This window comes from Babylonia areolata, chromosome 18 (assembly GCF_041734735.1).
Source record: "Babylonia areolata isolate BAREFJ2019XMU chromosome 18, ASM4173473v1, whole genome shotgun sequence".
Taxonomy (NCBI): domain Eukaryota; kingdom Metazoa; phylum Mollusca; class Gastropoda; order Neogastropoda; family Buccinidae; genus Babylonia; species Babylonia areolata.
In genome coordinates, this window is record NC_134893.1 from 23,006,837 (window position 1) to 23,026,836 (window position 20,000).

The following is a 20,000-nucleotide window of genomic DNA, read 5'->3' on the forward strand; positions in this document are numbered from 1 at the left end:
CATGCATACACTTCGCAAGCGCATTTCATGAGAGAGACAGATAGATAGAGATAGATAGATAGAGAGAGAGAGAGAGAGAGAGAGAGAGAGAGAGAGAGAGAGAGAGGAACCATGAAGACAGATGGAGGGATACATAGATAGAAGTACTCTTTATAAACGAATTGTTTAAAACTGACGTCCTATGTTTGAGTGTTTAAGCTGTATAATAATATACTTAGAAAGGCTTGCTTGGAGACAACTTGACCGTTTATTGCAGTGGGGAAACATCGAAATATATTACTGACGGGCGCAGTAGTCGAGTGATTAAAGCGTTGGACTTTCAATCTGAGGGTCCCGGGTTCGAATCTCGTTGACGGCGCTTTGTGGGTAAAGGGTGGAGATTTTTCCGATCTCCCAGGTCAACATATGTACAGACCTACTAGTGCCTGAACCCCCTTCGTGTGTATACCCACGCAGAAGATCAAATACGCACGTTGAAGTTCCTGTAATCCATGTCAGCGTTCGGTGGGTTATGGAACATACGCAGCATGCACGCCCCCGAAAACGGAGTATGGCTGCCTACATAAACTAAAACAGTCATACACGTAAAATGTTACATGTCTGCCTGAGTATGTATGTTTGTGTGCCTGAAATCTGAATGAATGTCCCAGGAAACGAATGATAAGCTACCAATGGCAGCCGTCGGTCGGCTCTACCCAGGTAGGCAGCCTGTAGTGAAAATGACCCCGTGTTTGTAAAGTGCTGAGAGCTTTTTCTCCGACCGAGGATAGGCGCTATATAAGTATCCATATTGTCATCATATCATCACCATCATCATAACGAACTGATTGAATAATTAAGTAACTGATTAAGACGGTCTGTTGGTTGTTGCACTTGCAGGAGATGGAGTCCTCCAGAGCAGCCCTGCTGACGTGCAGACGTCTACCGACGGTTCCAGAAGTCCGCCGACCTCTGCCAACCTTCCTACAGCTCCACCCGGGGTGGAGGCCGGGATCCACCCCCTCCTCCCACCCCCACCACCCCTCCGCTCTGCAGCACCCTCTGGCGGAGATCAGCCTCAACAGCAGCAGCAGCAGCGTGACGTGCGTTGCCCCCAGCTCACACTCCCATCCGCACCCCGCGGCCTTTCCGGTGCCTATTTCGCTGGGCAGTCCGGGCAGCCAGCGGTCGCCGCCCACTCCTCTGGAGTACGAGCTGTACCAGGCGCGGCTCCTGCAGCAGAACCTGATGGTTGCCGGCAGGGGGCTGTCCCTCATGTCTCCCCCTCCCCCAGCCACTCCCGTCACCGTGGGCGTCCCTCAGCACCCACCCCCCACCGCCACCACCCCGCTCCCCTCACCCCCCGCCGTGCCTCACCAGCCCTCCGCCATACCGCCACCACACCCCCTCCCCCGTCCTCCTCCTCCTCAGCAGACCCCCGGCAAGCAGCTGTCCCCGGCCCCTGCTAACGAGGCGGAGCTGTCGTGGTGGAGCGTTCACTCCAACCTGGGTGCTAGTCTTTCGGCCAGTTCAGTGGTCCACCCTCGTCAACCTCCTCCTCCACCACCTCATCATCATCATCATCATCATCATCCCTCCCACCTTCTTTTCCACCACGGACCTCCGCCCCCGGCTCCACAAGCGCGGCTCCACCCCGCGGCCTTGCCGTCTCAGCACCACCACCCTCCCGCCGTCCCCGACCTCCGGATGACGGCCCTGTTCCCCGCGGCCTTCAAGCCCAGCAGCCTGGCGCCCACCAGACGGTGCCGGCGATGCAGGTGCCCCAACTGTCAGAACTCCGCGGCCACGGGCGCGGCGCAGAGCCCGGGCAAGAGGAAGCAGCACATTTGTCACGTCAGCGGCTGCGGCAAGGTGTACGGCAAGACGTCCCACCTCAAGGCGCACCTCAGATGGCACGCTGGGGAGCGGCCCTTCGTCTGCAACTGGCTCTTCTGCGGCAAGAGCTTCACGCGCTCCGACGAGCTGCAGCGTCATCTGCGGACCCACACCGGGGAGAAGAGGTTCGCGTGCTCCGAGTGCGGGAAGAGGTTCATGCGCTCGGACCACCTCTCCAAGCACGTCAAGACTCACGAGGGTCGGAAAGTGGCCTCCGTGGAGTCCGAGTCCAACAAGTCTCCTGGCCCTGTGTCCAGCGTGGAGGACTCCTCTCTGCGCAGTTCCCCTGCCAATGTCACGGATGATGAGGATGATGACATTGACGTGGACGGTGACGTGGACTCTCTGTTGTCGGACACAATCGATCTTCGGCAAGTGAGTGGTAGTGACGGTGAGGACCAGTAGTAGACTCAGTGTTGTCGGACACTATCGATCTTCGGCAAGTGAGTGGTTGTGACGGGGAGGACCAGTCTCAGTGTTGTTGGACACTATCGATCTTCGGCAAGTGAGTGGTTGTGACGGGGAGGACCAGTCTCAGTGTTGTCGGACACTATCGATCTTCGGCAAGTGAGTGGTAGTGACGGGGAGGACCAGTAGTAGACTCGGTGTTGTCGGACACTATCGATCTTCGGCAAGTGAGTGGTAGTGACGGGGAGGACCAGTCTCAGTGTTGTCGGACACTATCGATCTTCGGCAAGTGAGTGGTAGTGACGGGGAGGACCAGTAGTAGACTCAGTGTTGTCGGACATTATCGATCTTCGGCAAGTGAGTGGTAGTGACGGGGAGGACCAGTAGTAGACTCGGTGTTGTCGGACACTATCGATCTTCGGCAAGTGAGTGGTAGTGACGGGGAGGACCAGTAGTAGACTCGGTGTTGTCGGACACTATCGATCTTCGGCAAGTGAGTAGTGGTGACGGGGAGGACCAGTAGTAGACTCAGTGTTGTCGGACACTATCGACCTTCGGCAAGTGAGTAGTGGTGACGGACCATTAGTAGACTCGGTGTTGTCGGACACTATCGATCTTCGGCAGGTGAGTAGTGGTGACGGGAGGACCAGCTGTGATACTGTGGTCCTGACCGGTCAGACTGCGTGGTCACCTGTGTGTTTCGTGTTCTTCCTTCCTTTATATATGAAACTCTGAACAAGGACCAACAACAGTTTGTTTTTAATTGACACTTTGTTCCTCAGAGTGCTTCGGAAACTGGAAATTTCCCTACCTGGAATGAGCAGGCTGGTTGTTGATATAGTCTCCGATTGTTGGTGTTCTCGGAAAGAGATCCGAGTTACGCGAAAGCAAAACGTTGAAATAATTAAGGACTGTGTGTAACAGTGAAAAGAAATATATGCAGTCGTTTTCTCCCTCGTTTGCCGTCTCCCAAAGCTTTCTTCTCTGTCCAGCAAACACAAGACAAAAATAATCTTCAGCAGAAACTCGCCTCAATTTATGTGTTTTCCGAGTGTATAAGAAAGACGTGGGGTTTTCAGGACGAAGGTCTCTCTTCCAAACAAACAACATTATCTACAAAGTTAACTCATTTCCTACCGTGCTTTCTTCGCTCGTGGCAAAGTGTGCCACTTTGGTGTGTGCTGGTTGTGAAAACTGTACATAATGATGGGTGAGTTACTGATTAATCAAATGCTGTCGCTGTGTTTCCTGCTAAGCATTGGTCAGAGCAACTCTCATAGATGACAGTAATGCCGTGTCAAATGATCGTTTTCTAGGATCGAACCTGTGGGTGGCCTTAATGATGCTTGGCTGACATTGCTTTTTGTTTCGTTTTGTTTTGTTTTCAACGTTAAAAATAATTATTTACTATTCTTAAAAACTGGAAATGATTCTTGCAGGGGGAACTTATCACTGTCTGTGTTTCGCTGCTTTATGTTTTTCAAAGCAAGGGGGGGGGGGGGGGGGTAATTCTGGATTTTAAGAGCGTGCGATGACGAGTGACTTAAAACAATGTTGTTTTTGACTTGCTGTGATTGATATGAACACAAACTTCAACATGAATTGCACTGGAAATGTTATGCATCCATCAAACTACACTGCTTCAATGCGCCACGGGTTCATTCTACTGTCAGTTTGTTCACTTTGATAGCTAGCTAAAATTAACAGCTCGCTTTCTGTTCATGCGTTGAAAACGCGTGCAGACTGCAGTGACAAGTTATCTAGAAGAACGATACGGGTAAAGCAAGCGTAGTGAAGTTTACTGCCGTCTCCCCACTCACACAAGTCTTTGTCTAAACTTTCCCCAACTTTTTTTTCTCTCTCTCTGCTCTCGGAAAACCGCACTGGCATGCAAGACTACTGATATGTGATTCCTTCTTCTTCTTCTTCTTCTGCGTTCACACGTATGCACACGAGTGGGCTTTTACGTGTATGACCGTTTTTACCCCGCCATGTAGGCAGCCATACTCCGTTTTCGGGGGTGTGCATGCTGGGTATGTTCTTGTTTCCATGACCCACCGAACGCTGACATGGATTACAGGATCTTTAACGTGCGTATTTGATCTTCTGCTTGCATATACGCACGAAGGGGGTTCAGGCACTAGCAGGTCTGCACATATGTTGACCTGGGAGATCGTAAAAATCTCCACCCTTTACCCACCAGGCACCGTCACCGTGATTCGAACCCGGGACCCTCAGATTGACAGTCCAACGCTTTAACCACTCGGCTATTGCGCCCGTCGATATGTGATTCCGACTGAGGATAATGGTGATCACCTAAATGCTCCTTTTCACGCCAGGTGATGTCACGTGAATTTGTTACTGGCCGCATGAAACCTCTTCACAGATTCCCTTCTTGTATAATCCATACATGTATAGCAGACATCTTCAGCCAGATTGAGAAATCCATACAGAAAAAAAGCTGTTGTCAACTGAGGGTGAATTATTCCCCACGCACTTATGTTTTTTTTTTTATTATAAACATTGAATAATGTGCGCAGTATTCGTCAGAAATAGTAATATATGTCTATTAGTTCTGATAATCAGTTCAAAGGGAAGCAGAACGCATATATACATCTCCGTCTCATATATATGTACATATTTCATCCTGTTTTTTTTTTTAATTGCAGGTACACACAGTAGTATGGTCAGTTACGTATACATACCACACACACACACACACACACACACACACACACACACACACACACACACACACACACACACACACACACACACACACACACACACACTTGTACACATGCATAATACTCGAACATGCATGCGCGAGCACAAGCATTTTGTAACATGCATCAATCTATTATATGGTTGTGACCAAGAAGAAGTCTTCCTTTGCATATGAAATGACTGAAAACTAATGGCTGTTATTATTATTATTATTATTATTATTATTATAGTTGCTGTCGTCATTATTATTATTATTATTGAAGTTGTTGTCGTCTTCATCATCATTATTATTATGATTAAGATTTTTTTTAAGAAAAAAAGGAAAGCCGTTTGAAACAAATGAACCCCGCAAGGTCGAGTTACACTGCATGTTTTACTTTCGGTTGTGATGTTAGTGATTTTATTACAGTTTTCACGCACTGAGCGCATTTCAAATGACTAATCATGTTGCTTCAATGTGATCCGGGACATTTGTGAATTTATCTGTGTATTATTCTTTTTTTTTATATATGCTTTCACATGAAAAAAAGGTTTGCTCTTCGTTTCGCTTTTGAAAACGATGTCTGTTCAGGGATGAATTCATTCCATGTATTATATGTTAGCTTCCTTTAAAAAAAAAAAATATATATATATTCTTGGTCACAACCATATAATTTAAAAAACAATTTCATCATTATTCATATATGTGCAAGTCTTCTGCTTCTCTTGAGAAAAAAATGGAATAAACCAAACTTTTAAAATGATCAACAGAATTACTAGATAATGAACCCACATAGTTTAACCGAAACTGTTAGTATTTGGGAGGTTTCCATACATAACTTTCGAGGAAAAGAGTTTCATTTTACTCACCATCCTCTGTCCACCCCCACCCCCTCACCTACAAAACCCCACCTCAAGGTGGTGTAGAACAGAGAGGTGTTTAACAACACTCCCTACGCCTGTCTCTGTCGTTCTGCTTGAGAACAGTGCGGTGGTCAAATGGTTAGAGTGCTGGACTCTCGCCACAGTTTCCCAAGTTCGATCCGCCGTTACGCCTAATGGGTTAAGGATGGATTTTTTTTTTTTTTTTTTTACCAATCTCCCAGATGAACATGTTAGGTGCAGACCTGCTAGTGCCTGCCGGAACCCTCTTTGTGTGTAAATACAATACAATACAACTTTATTCATCCATTTAGAGCATGCAGAAGATCAAATACGCACATAAAAGATCCTATAATCCATGTCAGCGTTCGGTGGGTTATGGAAACAAGAACATACCTCCAGCCTGCATACATATAACACCAGAAAACTGAATATAGCTGCCTGTATGGCGGGGTAGATAACACAAAACGTGTGTGTGTGTGTGTGTGTGTGTGTGTGTGACTTAATCCTGACTGAATAATTACAGTACAGGACACAATTCATGAGCGCCCAATGGCAGCTGTCAGTCGGCTCTACCCAGGTAGGCAGCCTGTTGTGCAAGTGACTCCGTGTTTATAAAGCGCTTAGAGCTTGGTCTATGACCCAGGATAGGTGCTATAAGTATCCATATAATCATCATTATTTGACCCGCCAGCTCCCGTTCTGTCCGTTCGTCTGTTCTCTCTCTCTCTCTCTCTCTCTCTCTCTCTCTCTCTGTCTCTCTCGCCCTGAAACATGTTTTTTCATATTCCCAATTTTTTTTATTTCATCAGTACAGTTCATCTATTCCAGCTGCAAATCTTGCCAAAAAGTGGTAGTGTTTCTGCCAGCTATGCACACAAAAAAAAATTCTTGTTATGAACAGACGGCACATATTTATCGAAAAACCATGCGGTCAAAAATACATGGTTAACCATAACATACATGCTTGAAACATTTGCCCAGGAACTAGATTTAAAATCATGTGAGTAATAAAGCGATTGGCTAACCTTCCGTTGGATAAAAGTTATAAGAAAAAAATATACATTGTATATTGTTATATAGTGATATAGTTTTATATATGTGCAGTTTCCTGTCACTAACACAACACTTGTGTCAAGAGTGATAGAAGAAGCAACAACAAACATTAAATAAATAAAATAAAATAAGAAGAAAGAAAGAAACAAACAAACAAACAAAAACTTGAAAGACTGGTTCCTTGATATGCTTAAGTTTGGGTAATAAAGTCTAGTATAATTTCAAGGACATGTGACATTCAACACAAGGCACTTACATCTTTAGGTGAAAAGTCACTGAATGAGGGTGGCTGGGTGGGGGTTGGGGTGGGATTAGGGAGGGGAAATCAAACACACACACACACACACACACACACACACACACACACACACACACACACAAAAAGCAAGCAACAATGTTCCCAGCGGTAAGTTCCCTCCCTTTTCTTTAAACTCAGTGTACTTCAGGCAAATAACGGTGTAGAATTCACAGGTGAAAAATCTTATATCGAGAAGGGAGCACAAAACAAAAGCACACACACACACACACACACACACACACACACACACACACACACACACAACCTGCGTTCTGATTTATTAGACACACATAGGCTGCTAAAGCCTATATATATATAATATATATAATCAGCTAGCCCTGGCTTTGAGGTTGGCCATATTGTAATCAACGGGACTGAAAACTTGTCTGAGTTCAATATATCACCAGTTTACTCTCTCTACCACCCTGCCCCCTCCCTAGCCCCCTTTACTTTCTCACTAAAATACCAGGCACAAGTTGTTGGGGTTTTTTGGGTGTTTTTTTATATTTTTTTATAATAAACATTACCTGCGGATTTCGTTTGTAATAATAAATCATGAACCGCTTTAGTCTAGGTTTGGGGCCGATAACCATTAGATCAGTTAGTATTTTTTTATGTTTTAGAGAGTGAAAGATTTGATCGATTGCACTTTTGCCGACCAGGTTGGTCTCCTCTGACAAGTGGCCTCGAAGCCTTAGAGACAAGAGAGTGCACACTGCCAGACTGGATGCGGAGGTATATCAGTAAAATTAAGGACGAAAAAATAAAAGATTTATAGATTTAAACTCTATCGTTTTACTCGACGTTTTCCGCTTCACTTTCTCGCCACCTTCTTATGTAAATATGCATAAAAAACCCAACAAAAACACACACACACACACAAACAAGCAAACAAACAAAAAAAAAACAACAACAAAAAACAAACAACAACAAAAAAAAAAAACTGCTGGTTGCTTACTAGACTGAAAACCATGTAAAGCCAAACGCCTTTTTTGACTCACTTGTGTAAACAAAGTGAGTCTATGTTTTAACCCGGTGTTCGGTTGTCTTTGTGTGTGTGTGTGTGTGTGTCCGTGTGTGTGTGTGTCCGTGGTAAACTTTAACATTGACATTTTCTCTGCAAATACTTTGTCAGTTGACACCAAATTTGGCATAAAAATAGGAAAAATTCAGTTCTTTCCAGTCATCTTGTTTAAAACAATATTGCACCTCTGGGATGGGCACAAAAAAAAGAAAAAGAAGAAGCCTAATTATATGCAAACTGCATTTACTGTTATATTTATATTTTTTGTATTCTCTAAACTTGGCACTCTGACCTCTTATTCTGACACAACAACAAGAGGAGTCATTATTACCATTTTCTGTTCAAACAGGAACTTCTTTTGCTAAGCATGGAATTTTTTTATTTATTTTGCAAACGTTTTTGGTGCAGATAGTAAAAAAGGGAAATTACTCTGTAATTAATGCTAGGGGACTAAATTTATCACAAGTGAGTCTTGAAGACCTTGCCTCTCTTGTTTTAATTGCAGTTACACCGCAAACATAACACCTTGCATTTTTTTCCAGGGGGTCAGTTCTACTTTTACATTGTCTGTTTGTTTGTGTGCGTTTCTATTGGCACCAAAAAATGTAAAGGCTAAGCACAAAGAATATTTCCAATAACATCCCAATAAATTGAATTAAAATATAAAATCTTTTTCTAGAATAGTAAAGTAAACTGCACATTCCCCAGGTTATATCATTTATCCTGCATTCTGAATAATTCCCACTTGTGCGTCAGTGCAATCAATACAACAGCAACAGCAACAGCGTTATCAAAGAACAAATTTGAAAAGTACTTTGTAGAACAGTACAGACATCATTATTGTGCTTGAGTTCACAGACTTACAGTCTTCCGCCTTTAAGGTGATGTTATCCAGTGCTTGGGTCATGGTTTTGTGAAGGGTTTCGTCGTTCGAGGGTTAAATCATGAAACATTTTGCTTTGCTTATCATAGTAAATCAACAACAACAACAACAGAAACAAACAAACAAACAAACAAAAAACCTGCGTAGACTGTTTTGATAATGCATTTTATTTTCTTGCAGAAAAAAATTATTATAGTCTTAAAATCTGTCACTTTTGACACACTGATTATTATCAAGAATCAACCAATCAACATTGGCAAGTGTTACTATTAGGTGTAGTAGTAGTAGTAGTATTTTGTCTTGTTTCATAGAAATAACAGAATAAATGACATGTTTACATGTATATGTTTACATGTATATGTAACACAAACGATTCTGACACACATTCACACTTCTTTTTTTTCTGTTGATGAGTTTGCATGGAAGCGAAACTGACATGGACAAAACTCTTACTCTTATGACTAGCGGCGTACTCTGCTGTGCATGAAAATTGCTAGTATTTGCCTGGGAGTTCATGAGTAGGAAGGAGCAACCCGACTGTGCCATGCGGATTATCTTTTAAATTCTATTTCATTTGTGGTGGTGGTGGTGGTGGTGAGAGAGAGAGAGAGAGAGAGAGAGTGTATGTGTGTGTGTGTGTGTGTGTGTGTGTGTGTGTGTGTACGTGCTAGACATTTGGGCTAGCATTTTCCCGATGGCTTTATTTTCTTTTTCGTGTTTGTCTCATTCCCTCTGTGGTTTCCCTTTTCGTTTTTTTTTTTCTTCTGGTTTCTTGTTTATTCTCTTTCGTTTTGTTTTAATATGTCTTCAGTTCTTAATACTTTCTATGTTAGCACAGTTCCTTACCAACAAAGAAACAAACAAAAAAAAAAATTATCCATTAATCAGATAAAATTGAATGCACGGATAATAGATATATGATATATTCATCAGTTACCCCCACAACTGCTGCTTTGAAGGGTGGCTGTTTCGTGAATGAAATTTGTGGGATATGTACATGTGTATGTAATTAAATAAAATAAAAAATAAAATAAAAAATAAAAAAAAAACAGCGCGAAAAGGGGATGCATGGGGCCCCAGTTTCATTCTATAATGTACAGACAAATATTATGAAAAGACTTTGTTACTGTGTTTGTTGGTATTTTGTTTCCCACCACGAGTCATGTGATGAATATGCCATTGTAAACTGTTGAGAAAAAAAAATGATGTCCATATGAGTCCTTGTGATTGAAAAAGGTACAAAATTATGATATTGTTGTTAAATGATTACTGTGTTTACCTGTTTCATGCACCACGCACATTGAAAAAAGATAATGATAAGCTGGGCTTTTTGAATTGTCATGGTGATAACAAGTTTGCATCTCGAAACAAACAATCATTGATTAATTAAAAGCGCATGGCGTATGAAATGATGTGTTTGTTAATGGAGTGGTTGTGAAGTGATGGAAAGACAGCCATGATAAGTAGCCGGAGTATTTTGTGGAAGGCTTATCCTCTGTCTGTCTGTCTGTCTGTCTGTCTCTTTTCCTCTCTCTCTCTCTTTCTTCCTTCGCTCTGAGCATTTCCATGCAAAGTGTGTGTGTGTGTGTGTGTGTGTGTGTGTTGCTTTTCTGTCTGACTGTCTACATATGTCTGTGTGTGTGTGTTTGTGTGTGTTTGTGTGTGTGTGTGTGTGTGTGTGTGTGCCGTGGAAGCTGCGATACGTAGACTAGAAATGAGTGTGTGGAGGAGGGGGATAGAGGAGGTGCAGGGTAATGGGTGTGTGTGTGTGTGTGTGTGTGTGTGTGTTGGAGCTCATGTACATCTATATGTATTTGACTGTGCTTTCATATCTGTGAAACTGCATGTTTGGTGCATATCTGTTATGCATGTGTGGGTGTATGTGTGAATGTGTGTCTTCATGTTTTACATTTATTTGCTTATTTATCATCATTGTTGTCTTATTTATTTATTTATTAGTATTATTATTATTCTTTTATTATTATTACTACTACCTTTTTCTATATTATGATTGTTATTTATTTATTTATTTATTTATTTATGTAAGCTTATCTATTATTTATTCACCTTTTTTTCTCAAGGCCTGACTAAGCGCGTTGGGTTACGCTGCTGGTCAGGCATCTGCTTGGCAGATGTGGTGTAGCGTATATGGTTTTGTCCGAACGCAGTGACGCCTCCTTGAGCTACTGAAACTGAAACTGAAAACTGTCTATGTCCCCAAAGAAAAGGAAACATCAGTGCGACGACCAATAAAACAAAACAAAATAAAATAAAAGAATAAAATAAATTAAAATAAACCGCAACTCACTCATTCCAAAACATCATTGGAACTCCACAATTCAAAATCCCGGAACCTCAAGACTTAATACAGTTGCACGTACGACGGAGACAGTAGCCAGAGGGTCAGACCTCTGGAAGGGGTCCATGAGACCTACGGTTCGAATCCCGACAGCTGCTGGTAGCGCGGATAAAGGGTGAAGAATTTTCTACTCTCTCTCCAATGCCACCCAACGCGAAAACCCAGCTGAGCGGCTGCGGAAAATCAAACACTGCCGCTTTAAGTTCCAGCAATCCATAAAAGCGTTGGGTTGTTCATGAAAACACGAACAGGGCCTGTATGACTGTGGTGAACACGCTCAAGCATGTAAAAGCCCACCTCGTAAACTAAAGAAAAACGCAAAAGCAGCAGCACGCACATTTTTCCTTTCTCCTGCGCGTACGCGCGCGCGCGCGCACACACACACACATAAACTATCATGCACACACGCGCACATACACACACATGCACGCACGCACGCACATACACATATACACACATGTAAACACATACACTCGCACACACACACACACATACACACACACACATACACACACATACACACACATGTACACACACACACACACACACACACACACACACACGCTGCCCCCATCCACCGCCTGCCTCTCAGCCCACCCCCCATCTCTCTCAGCAATCCGAAGTGCACAGGCCTTTCGATACACACACAACGCTTGAGTGCGCGCATGAACGTACGCAGTCAGTGTAGCTCCCATCCTCCATCCCCTACCCCCGCCCCCTCCCCTCCCCTCCCCTCCCCTCCATGTTATGCTTTTGTATTGAGTATTTATTTTCCCTTTTCATGAGGGCAGGATGAAAACAAGCCATTTGTGCTTGTTCCTTCCCCCCCCCCTCCTCCTCAAAAAAAAAAAAAAAAAAAAAGATTCGTTCGTTCGTTCCCTCAAGCACCCACTCTCTCCGATTCTCACCTTTGTAAATTTCCACTTCCGCCCTCTTCACACACACACATACACACACAACACACACACACACACACACACACACACATACACACACACACACTCACACACACTCACACACATACACACACACACTCTCTCTCACACACACACACACACACACACACACACACACACTCACACACACATACACACACACACACACACACACACACACACACACACACACACCACTGACACGCTCTCACACCCACACCTATCCCCCGCCACACACCAACATAACTCCTTCCTGCCCTACGTGCCATGAGCACACAAACATCACCAGGGCTTTTTTTTTTTTTTTCCTCAAGGCCTGACTAAGCGCGTTGGGTTACGCTGCTGGTCAGGCATCTGCTTGGCAGATGTGGTGTAGCGTATATGGATTTGTCCGAACGCAGTGACGCCTCCTTGAGCTACTGAAACTGAAACTTTCCCTCCGACAACCAGTTGATTCAGTTTCACTTTCTCAAGGTGGCCTCACTCCGTTCGGACAAATCCCATATTCGCTCCACTACAACTTCTTGGTAGATGCCTGCCTGACCAACAGCATAACCCAACGAGCTCAGTTAGGCCTTGAGTGCATGCATGTAGATCATGTATTTTGTGTACCTATCAGAATGGATTTCTTCCACAGAATTTTAACCATAGGGCAACACTTTTGTTGCCATGGGTTCTTTTTCAGTGCGCTAGTTGCGTGCTGCTCACGCACGGGACCTCGGTCTGTCGTCTCATCCGAATGGCGAGACACTCAGTTCGATTTTAACCAGACAAAAAAAAAATCTGGGGAGAATGGTTTGAGAGCGGGAATCGAAACCAAATCGACACTGTACCGGCAAGATGAGCGTCTTAACCATTATGCCACCACGCTCTATTCCTCCTCAACAACCAGTCGTTTCACTGTGTGTGTGAGCTAGCCCCCAGCCTAGCTAGGCAGGACAGCAGTACCTAGCTAGCTGCTTTCCTTGTGGTGCATGCAGGAGACTGACAATTGCCGTGCACGTGCAGCCCAGCCAAGCGTTAAGCCTCGGGCCCCCAAGGATCTCAGCGGGGGGGACCCCCGGCGTCGCGGGCCCTTTGATGTTGTCAGCTGTCGGTTACTTGACCTGCCGCCAGCCAGTAGCACACACACACACACACACACACACCCTACCACTACCACCCCTACCACCCTCCCTGACCTACCTTCCCTATTATCCTTCTCATTTCTGCAACCTTCCTTTTTGGTGTGCGCGCCTACTACGCTCTCAAGCCCCTTCCCTCACAAGGGATTTTTTTTTTTTTAAACTCCTTTTCTGCCTGAAAAAAACAACAACAAAAACAACAACAATAAGAACAAAAAAAAAAAATAGCTACAATGCAAAATAAAATATAAATGAATAAACAAATGAATGAATAAATAGATAAACAAAAGAAAGAAAGAAAAAAAAGACAAGAAACAGACAGGGAAAGAAACAAATCAATGATCCGTGTTAACTACATGCAGACGCTCAGTCAGAAAGTACAGGCAGGTATACTGATCAAATCACATTACTCACACACACTTCCTCCCACCCCCCTCCCCTCTAAAATAAAAGAAAAGCTCACATAAGTAAGTACAGGCAGGTATACTGGTCAAATCACATTACTCACACACACTTCCTCCCACCCCCCTCCCCTCTAAAATAAAAGAAAAGCTCACATAAATATCGACTTTCAAGTGACGTTCGTCGTCTTTCCTGTTTCTTTTACATTACTCCGCCCACACCTGTGTGTGTGTGTGTGTGTGTGTGTGTGTGTGTGTGTGTGTGTGTGTGTGTGTGTGTGTGTGTGTGTGTGTGTTACTACTATTATACTCATGTGTGTCTTTGAGAGCCTTACCCCTAGTAAGCGGAAGGAGAAGTAGCTGATTGTCTCAGTGTGTGGAACTGTCTACGTCTGATGGAGAGCAGGTTTAAAAAAAAAAAAAAATCCCACGGCAACAAAAGCGTTGTACCTGGCTAAAAAGTGGCTAGCCTTGCATTGTGGCCACTCGCTCCCAATGTGGAGAGCAGCCTGTGTTTCACACAGAGAATGCTTGTGACAAAGAGCAGTGAAACACAACACAACACAACACAATAAAACCATAATAACAATACGATACAATACCACAACATAACGATACAATACCACACAATACAACACAACAATAATACAATATATTAAAACGATACAATGCAATACAAACACAATACAATACAATACAATTCAGCTGCAAGCATGTACAGCTCTTCACAGAGCCGAACAGTTGTATCATACTGGCGCCGATACTTTTTTTTTCCCTTTCAATGAAACTCGTTGCAGGACTGATCAATAAATAATTCTTTCCTTTCATCTTCCCCTTGTTCAGTCCTGCCTCTCGTCAAAGGTGGAATTATCGCAGAAGTGTGCTCATTGTTCGTTTGAAAAGCAAATGCATCAAGCACACATTGGAAAGTAATAATTCACATATCGATAAGAGAATGATAATCAATGTTGTGTGCATAAATATTCATATCACATTTTCCATTGGAACGGAAAGATAACCAGAGGCTGGTATATCATCAATATCGTTATTATTTACCGCTGCAACTACTGCTATTGTTACAGCTTCTGCTGTAAGTTACAATGTTTCACTGCTACTACTTCAACCGATACATTTTACTATCATTATACAGTACCCAGTAAAGTCAGAACATTTCATTCGAAACGACGCCCAGTTCAAAAGGGAAACAAAGCATTATCAACGAGCAACATCAACATAATCGTAATTTAACCTTTTCACCGCCAAGCTCGCATTTATGCACAGGCGTGATAGAGGAACCATGTCACTGAAAGGTGACCATTTATTGGTCTGTTATCCATGAACCTACTGCCCTTGATTTTCGGTGGTAGGATAGGCCATATTTTCTAAACATCGCAGGGGGACTCCCCAGCTATTCTTAGCCACTATGTTTATACGACAAGGGAATTTTGTACTGTAATTTGACTGGCGGTGAAAGGGTTAATGTATAAAACCCGTCAAAATACATCCGTTGACCACAGGAGCTGATGCAGAATGACACAACCTATCATTCTATGTTGTTTTTCAAAAGAGGAGGAAGGGGGAAGGTGACAGAGTGGTTAAGACGCTCATCTGTCAATACAGAGTCTGGGTTCGAATCCCGCTCTCGCCCTTTCTCCAAGGATTACTGGACAATCGAACTCAGACGTCTAGTCTTTCGTATGAGACGATAAATCTATGTCCCGTGTGAATCACGCACTTGGCACACTGAAAAGGAACCCATTGCAACGAGAGTGTTGTCCTCTGGCAAAATTCTGTAGAAGAAATCCACTCTGACAGGTACAAGAGTATACATGCATGCACTCAAAGGCCTAAAGTGCGTTGGGTTATGCTGCTGGTCAGGCATCTGTCTGGCAGATGTGTTGTAGCGTTTACTTATATGGATTAGTCCGAACTCCGTGACATTGCCTTGAAAAACTGAAAGTGTCATAAGATTTTTTTTCTTGACGTTATACAAACAGTGGAGTGATGGCCTAGAGGTAACGCGTCCGCCTTGGAAGCGAGAGAATCTGAGTGCGCTGGTTCGAATCACGGTTCATCCGCCGATATTTTCTCCCCCTCCACTAGACCTTGAGTGGTGGTCTGGACGCTAGTCATTCGGATGAGACGATAAACCGAGGTTCCGTGTGCAGCATGCATTTAGCGCACGTAAAAGAACCCACGGCAACAAAAGAGTTGTTCCTGGCAAAATTCTGTAGAAAAATCCACTTCGATAGGAAAAACAAATAAAACTACACGCAGGAAAAAAATACAAAAAAAAAAAAAAAAAAAGGGGGTGGCGCTGTAGTGTAGCGACGCGCTCTCACTGGGGAGAGCAGCCCGAATTTCACACAGAGAAATCTGATGTGATAAAAAGAAATACAAATACCTGTCAGAACCCCCAACTTCAAAATGTGAGCAATAAAAGAAAAACAAAAGCGAAATACCCAACAGCTAGAAAACTTCTTTCACATTCATGGGTGAGTTGGGGGCGGGGGGTAGAGGAATGGGTCGCAAGCAACTAAATAAATGGTTTGAGAAAATGAGCGAAAAAGTGAACAAAATAATGATTATTGATGATTGCCAGAATCCTGCATGATGACTGTTCATGTTTCAATAAAAGAGCAACGGTTTATCATTACAACACCAATAAAACTAATAACGATACTACTACTACAACAACAACTACTACTACTACTACTACTACAACCACCACTACTACTACTACTGCTACTGCTGATACAAGAAGAAGAAGAAGAAGAATGATAATAATGACAATTATATATATATATATATATATATATATATATATATATATATACATAGAGAGAGAGAGAGAGATACATATATATATACATATACATACATATATCATATATATATACATACATACATACATAAAAACACCAGTAGTCTTTGCATGTCTTTAAATCTTTAATTGAAATGGATCAAATTTTAGCTGTCCGATATTACAGCTTCTTCAGGCCAGAAGATAAAACAGGAAAAAACAAAACAAAACAAAACACAACATTCCTCGACCTTCCTGGACCGCTGAAGCCCCCAAAAGCAAAACGGGACAATAACTTAATGCAAACAATACCGTCGAACTTTAATCCCCGTGGAATTTGCACTCGAAACCGGGTATCTATCTATCCCTATTAAATGAGTCCATGGTCAACACTTAGCCAAGCACTTGACGTGTCAACTTCATCCGAGTCGGCGCGGTTGTCCCACAGATCTCCCTGTACTGTGAACAGACTGGGTGTTCCCCTGCCACTACCCCCACGATAAACATCCACCAGAGAGCAGGAGCTCTATCTCCGGGTGAAAAGTTGCGTCACTGGGAAGGTGATCAGTCATGTCCTATGTGTCAGCTGTCTCTGTTGCCCCCCCTTACCCCCACCCCCCCGCTACCCCCTAACCTCCATCCCCCCCACCCACACCTCCCCACTCCGACCCCTACACCCCCATCCATTTGTGATGTTTTTGTCCAGTTCAAGCGGGGAGTACTGCGGGGATCTGGCACAATATCTGCTACCACTGAGGACTGATATACTACTTATTTTTTATATCATAATTATTATTTATTTATTTATTTATTTATTTATTTATGTAAGCTTATCTATATATTTTTTTTCTCAAGGCCTGACTAAGCGTGTTGGGTTACGCTGCTGGTCAGGCATCTGCTTAGCAGATGTGGTGTAGCGTATATGGATTTGTCCGAACGCAGTGACGCCTCCTTGAGCTACTGAAACTGAAACTGAGGACTGATGCTGAAGTTGGGGACCTGCTTGTGGGCTTTGATCGTGGGTGATATTTTCCTGGCTCAGTTTTTATTTATTTATTTATTTATTTATTTATCTATTTATCAGTTCATTCATTTGTTCATAATGATAATAATAATTATTAATAATTCATAACTTTTCTATGGCGCGATATCCAGTACTAATGCTGCTCAAAGCGCCTTATACCTTAGAGCCAGATAAGAACATAACATGAAACATTACAGCAGCTCAATCCAATGCGTTCACAGAATGAATTAAAAAAAAGCATGATCCACCAAACCATAAAGATATCAAGTAAATAATGCTTAGATTAAAAAGAAATACATTCCTTAAAAACACACAATTTTTAGACACACACATACATGTTTATGTTGTTTACTAATCTGTTTAGTCTGTTAGTTTTAAGCTTATTTGTCTATTTATTTTCAAATTGACTGATGCATTTATCTACTTATGTATTTTTCCTGAAGGCCTGACTAAGCCCGTTGGGTTACGCTGCTGGTCAGGCATCTGCTTAGCAGATTTAGCGTATATATATATATATATATATATATATATGTGTGTGTGTGTGTGTGTGTGTGTGTGTGTGTGTGTGTGTTTGCGAACGCATTGACATCTCCTTGAGAAAATGAACTGAAATGAACTGTTCTTTCGCTTGCAAATATGTCAGTAAAGATCCATTTCATTTTTTTTCAGGAATGGTTCAGGATGAGATGGAATGTAGTGAGTAGTCATGAACATCTTTAAACACATGAAAAACAGAAGAAAGTTCCAGGTTTCGTTAATTATAGTGGCTAGTTTTCAGGATCTTAACACAAAGATTATTTCGAAACCATCTGTGAGACTAATAACAGGTTTGACAAGATCCTGGCTGATCTGTCAACAACAAAAAAGCACACACAAAAAAGCATGAGTGTATATCAAACCATCTCAAAACCCTTTAAGGATCTGCAAAAGAGCTCGGTGAAAATTTGGCGTCGACACGAGTTTAGGTAGCCGAATCATTTGCTGCATGATCAGTAAAACGCACGCACTTGAGTTTAATGGCTTGAAATCACCAGGAAACACGGTGGCAATGGTTCACGTGACACCGAGTGCCTTGAGTGTGAAGGTGATGCTTTGCGCGTGAAGTAATTACATCCACAGCACTTCGTTTCTTTCTAGTTACTGACGAAACTCTCTCTCTCTCTCTCTCTCTCTCTCTCTCTCTCTCTTCTCTCTATAAAAAAATACCATGAAAATAAAAAGGAAAGAAAAAAGTTTCACTCATCGCCGGCTGGTCCTCATATCTTTTACGTCTGAGCCGTACACCACGCGCCTGCCTAAGAGCTAAACCCGTGTAATTAGTAACAATCTATAAAGCCGAGACTACAAAGACCGAGATGAAAGCTGGCAAGGGATCGTCTCTCGAACATCACAGGCCAAAGATCAAAGCCTCCAGTCCACATCCAGTGTGGATCTCCAGGCATCTCGCTCCCAGCTGCCAGCTACGCCTTTGCGCAACCCCGCTGGCAAACTGGCGTTCGCAACACAAGAGTTGGTTGGAGGGAGACACTCCTCGAATTTTGGAACTGCATACAGAATACCTGTACTGTGAACGGTACCAATTATCCCTTGTTTCTGCGGCTTTGTGTTCAGATGTCCTGCGTTTGTTCCTGGGCTCAGGGGCTCGAGCCTTAAGACGATGCTACTACTCGTTTGTTGTAGTGGAGAGAGAGTTCATTATCATGCCATTAAAGGAAGATGAGAGACAGAGCCGCTTACACACCGCCCACACAACTGTCAAACAACTGCCGCGGGATTGATCCCGGCCCCCGCTATATCGGGCCCCGGTACTCGGAAGCGCGTGTGGTCGGAGTGTCCGAAGGTTTGGTTTGAGCAGTTTGGGTCAAACTGACACCTCTAGGGACACACAAACCCTTGAGAAGAAGTACCCCCGCCGGTTGTTAACTCCCCCACAGGCAGCAGCCCAGTCGTCGTCGTCCGTCCGTCGCATTCTGGCGTCGTCTAGGAAACGTCGGCAGGATCAGTCGCCTCCCATATCGTCGGTCTCAGGGAGGAACTGGATGACGGCCCTTGAGGTGCAGCTTAAGGCAGAGGGGTTTTGATATGGGAAGGGGGGGGTAAGGGGCAGCAAAAGGGCCCCGCTGGCAAAGCCGTTAATCCTTGTATCGCTGTAAGATAGCGGGACATGGACAGGAACAGACTTTCAGTGATGCGTTTATCTACCGACACTCGAACTCAGCGTC

At 43.4% G+C, this 20,000-nt stretch overlaps 1 protein-coding gene across 1 annotated transcript in view; it reads left to right on the plus strand.

Annotated features, from left to right (window-relative positions):
* Positions 1 to 19,859, plus strand: part of LOC143292190 (uncharacterized) — a 36,292-nt gene extending 16,433 nt beyond the window's left edge. Inside the window, exons 2-5 of the mRNA XM_076602373.1 lie at positions 880 to 2,266; positions 13,435 to 13,545; positions 19,217 to 19,287; positions 19,713 to 19,859. Of these exons, the coding sequence (XP_076458488.1) occupies positions 880 to 2,266; positions 13,435 to 13,545; positions 19,217 to 19,287; positions 19,713 to 19,859 (1,716 nt within the window). The remainder of the gene's footprint in view (positions 1 to 879; positions 2,267 to 13,434; positions 13,546 to 19,216; positions 19,288 to 19,712) is intronic.
* The last annotated feature ends 141 nt before the right edge of the window (positions 19,860 to 20,000 follow it).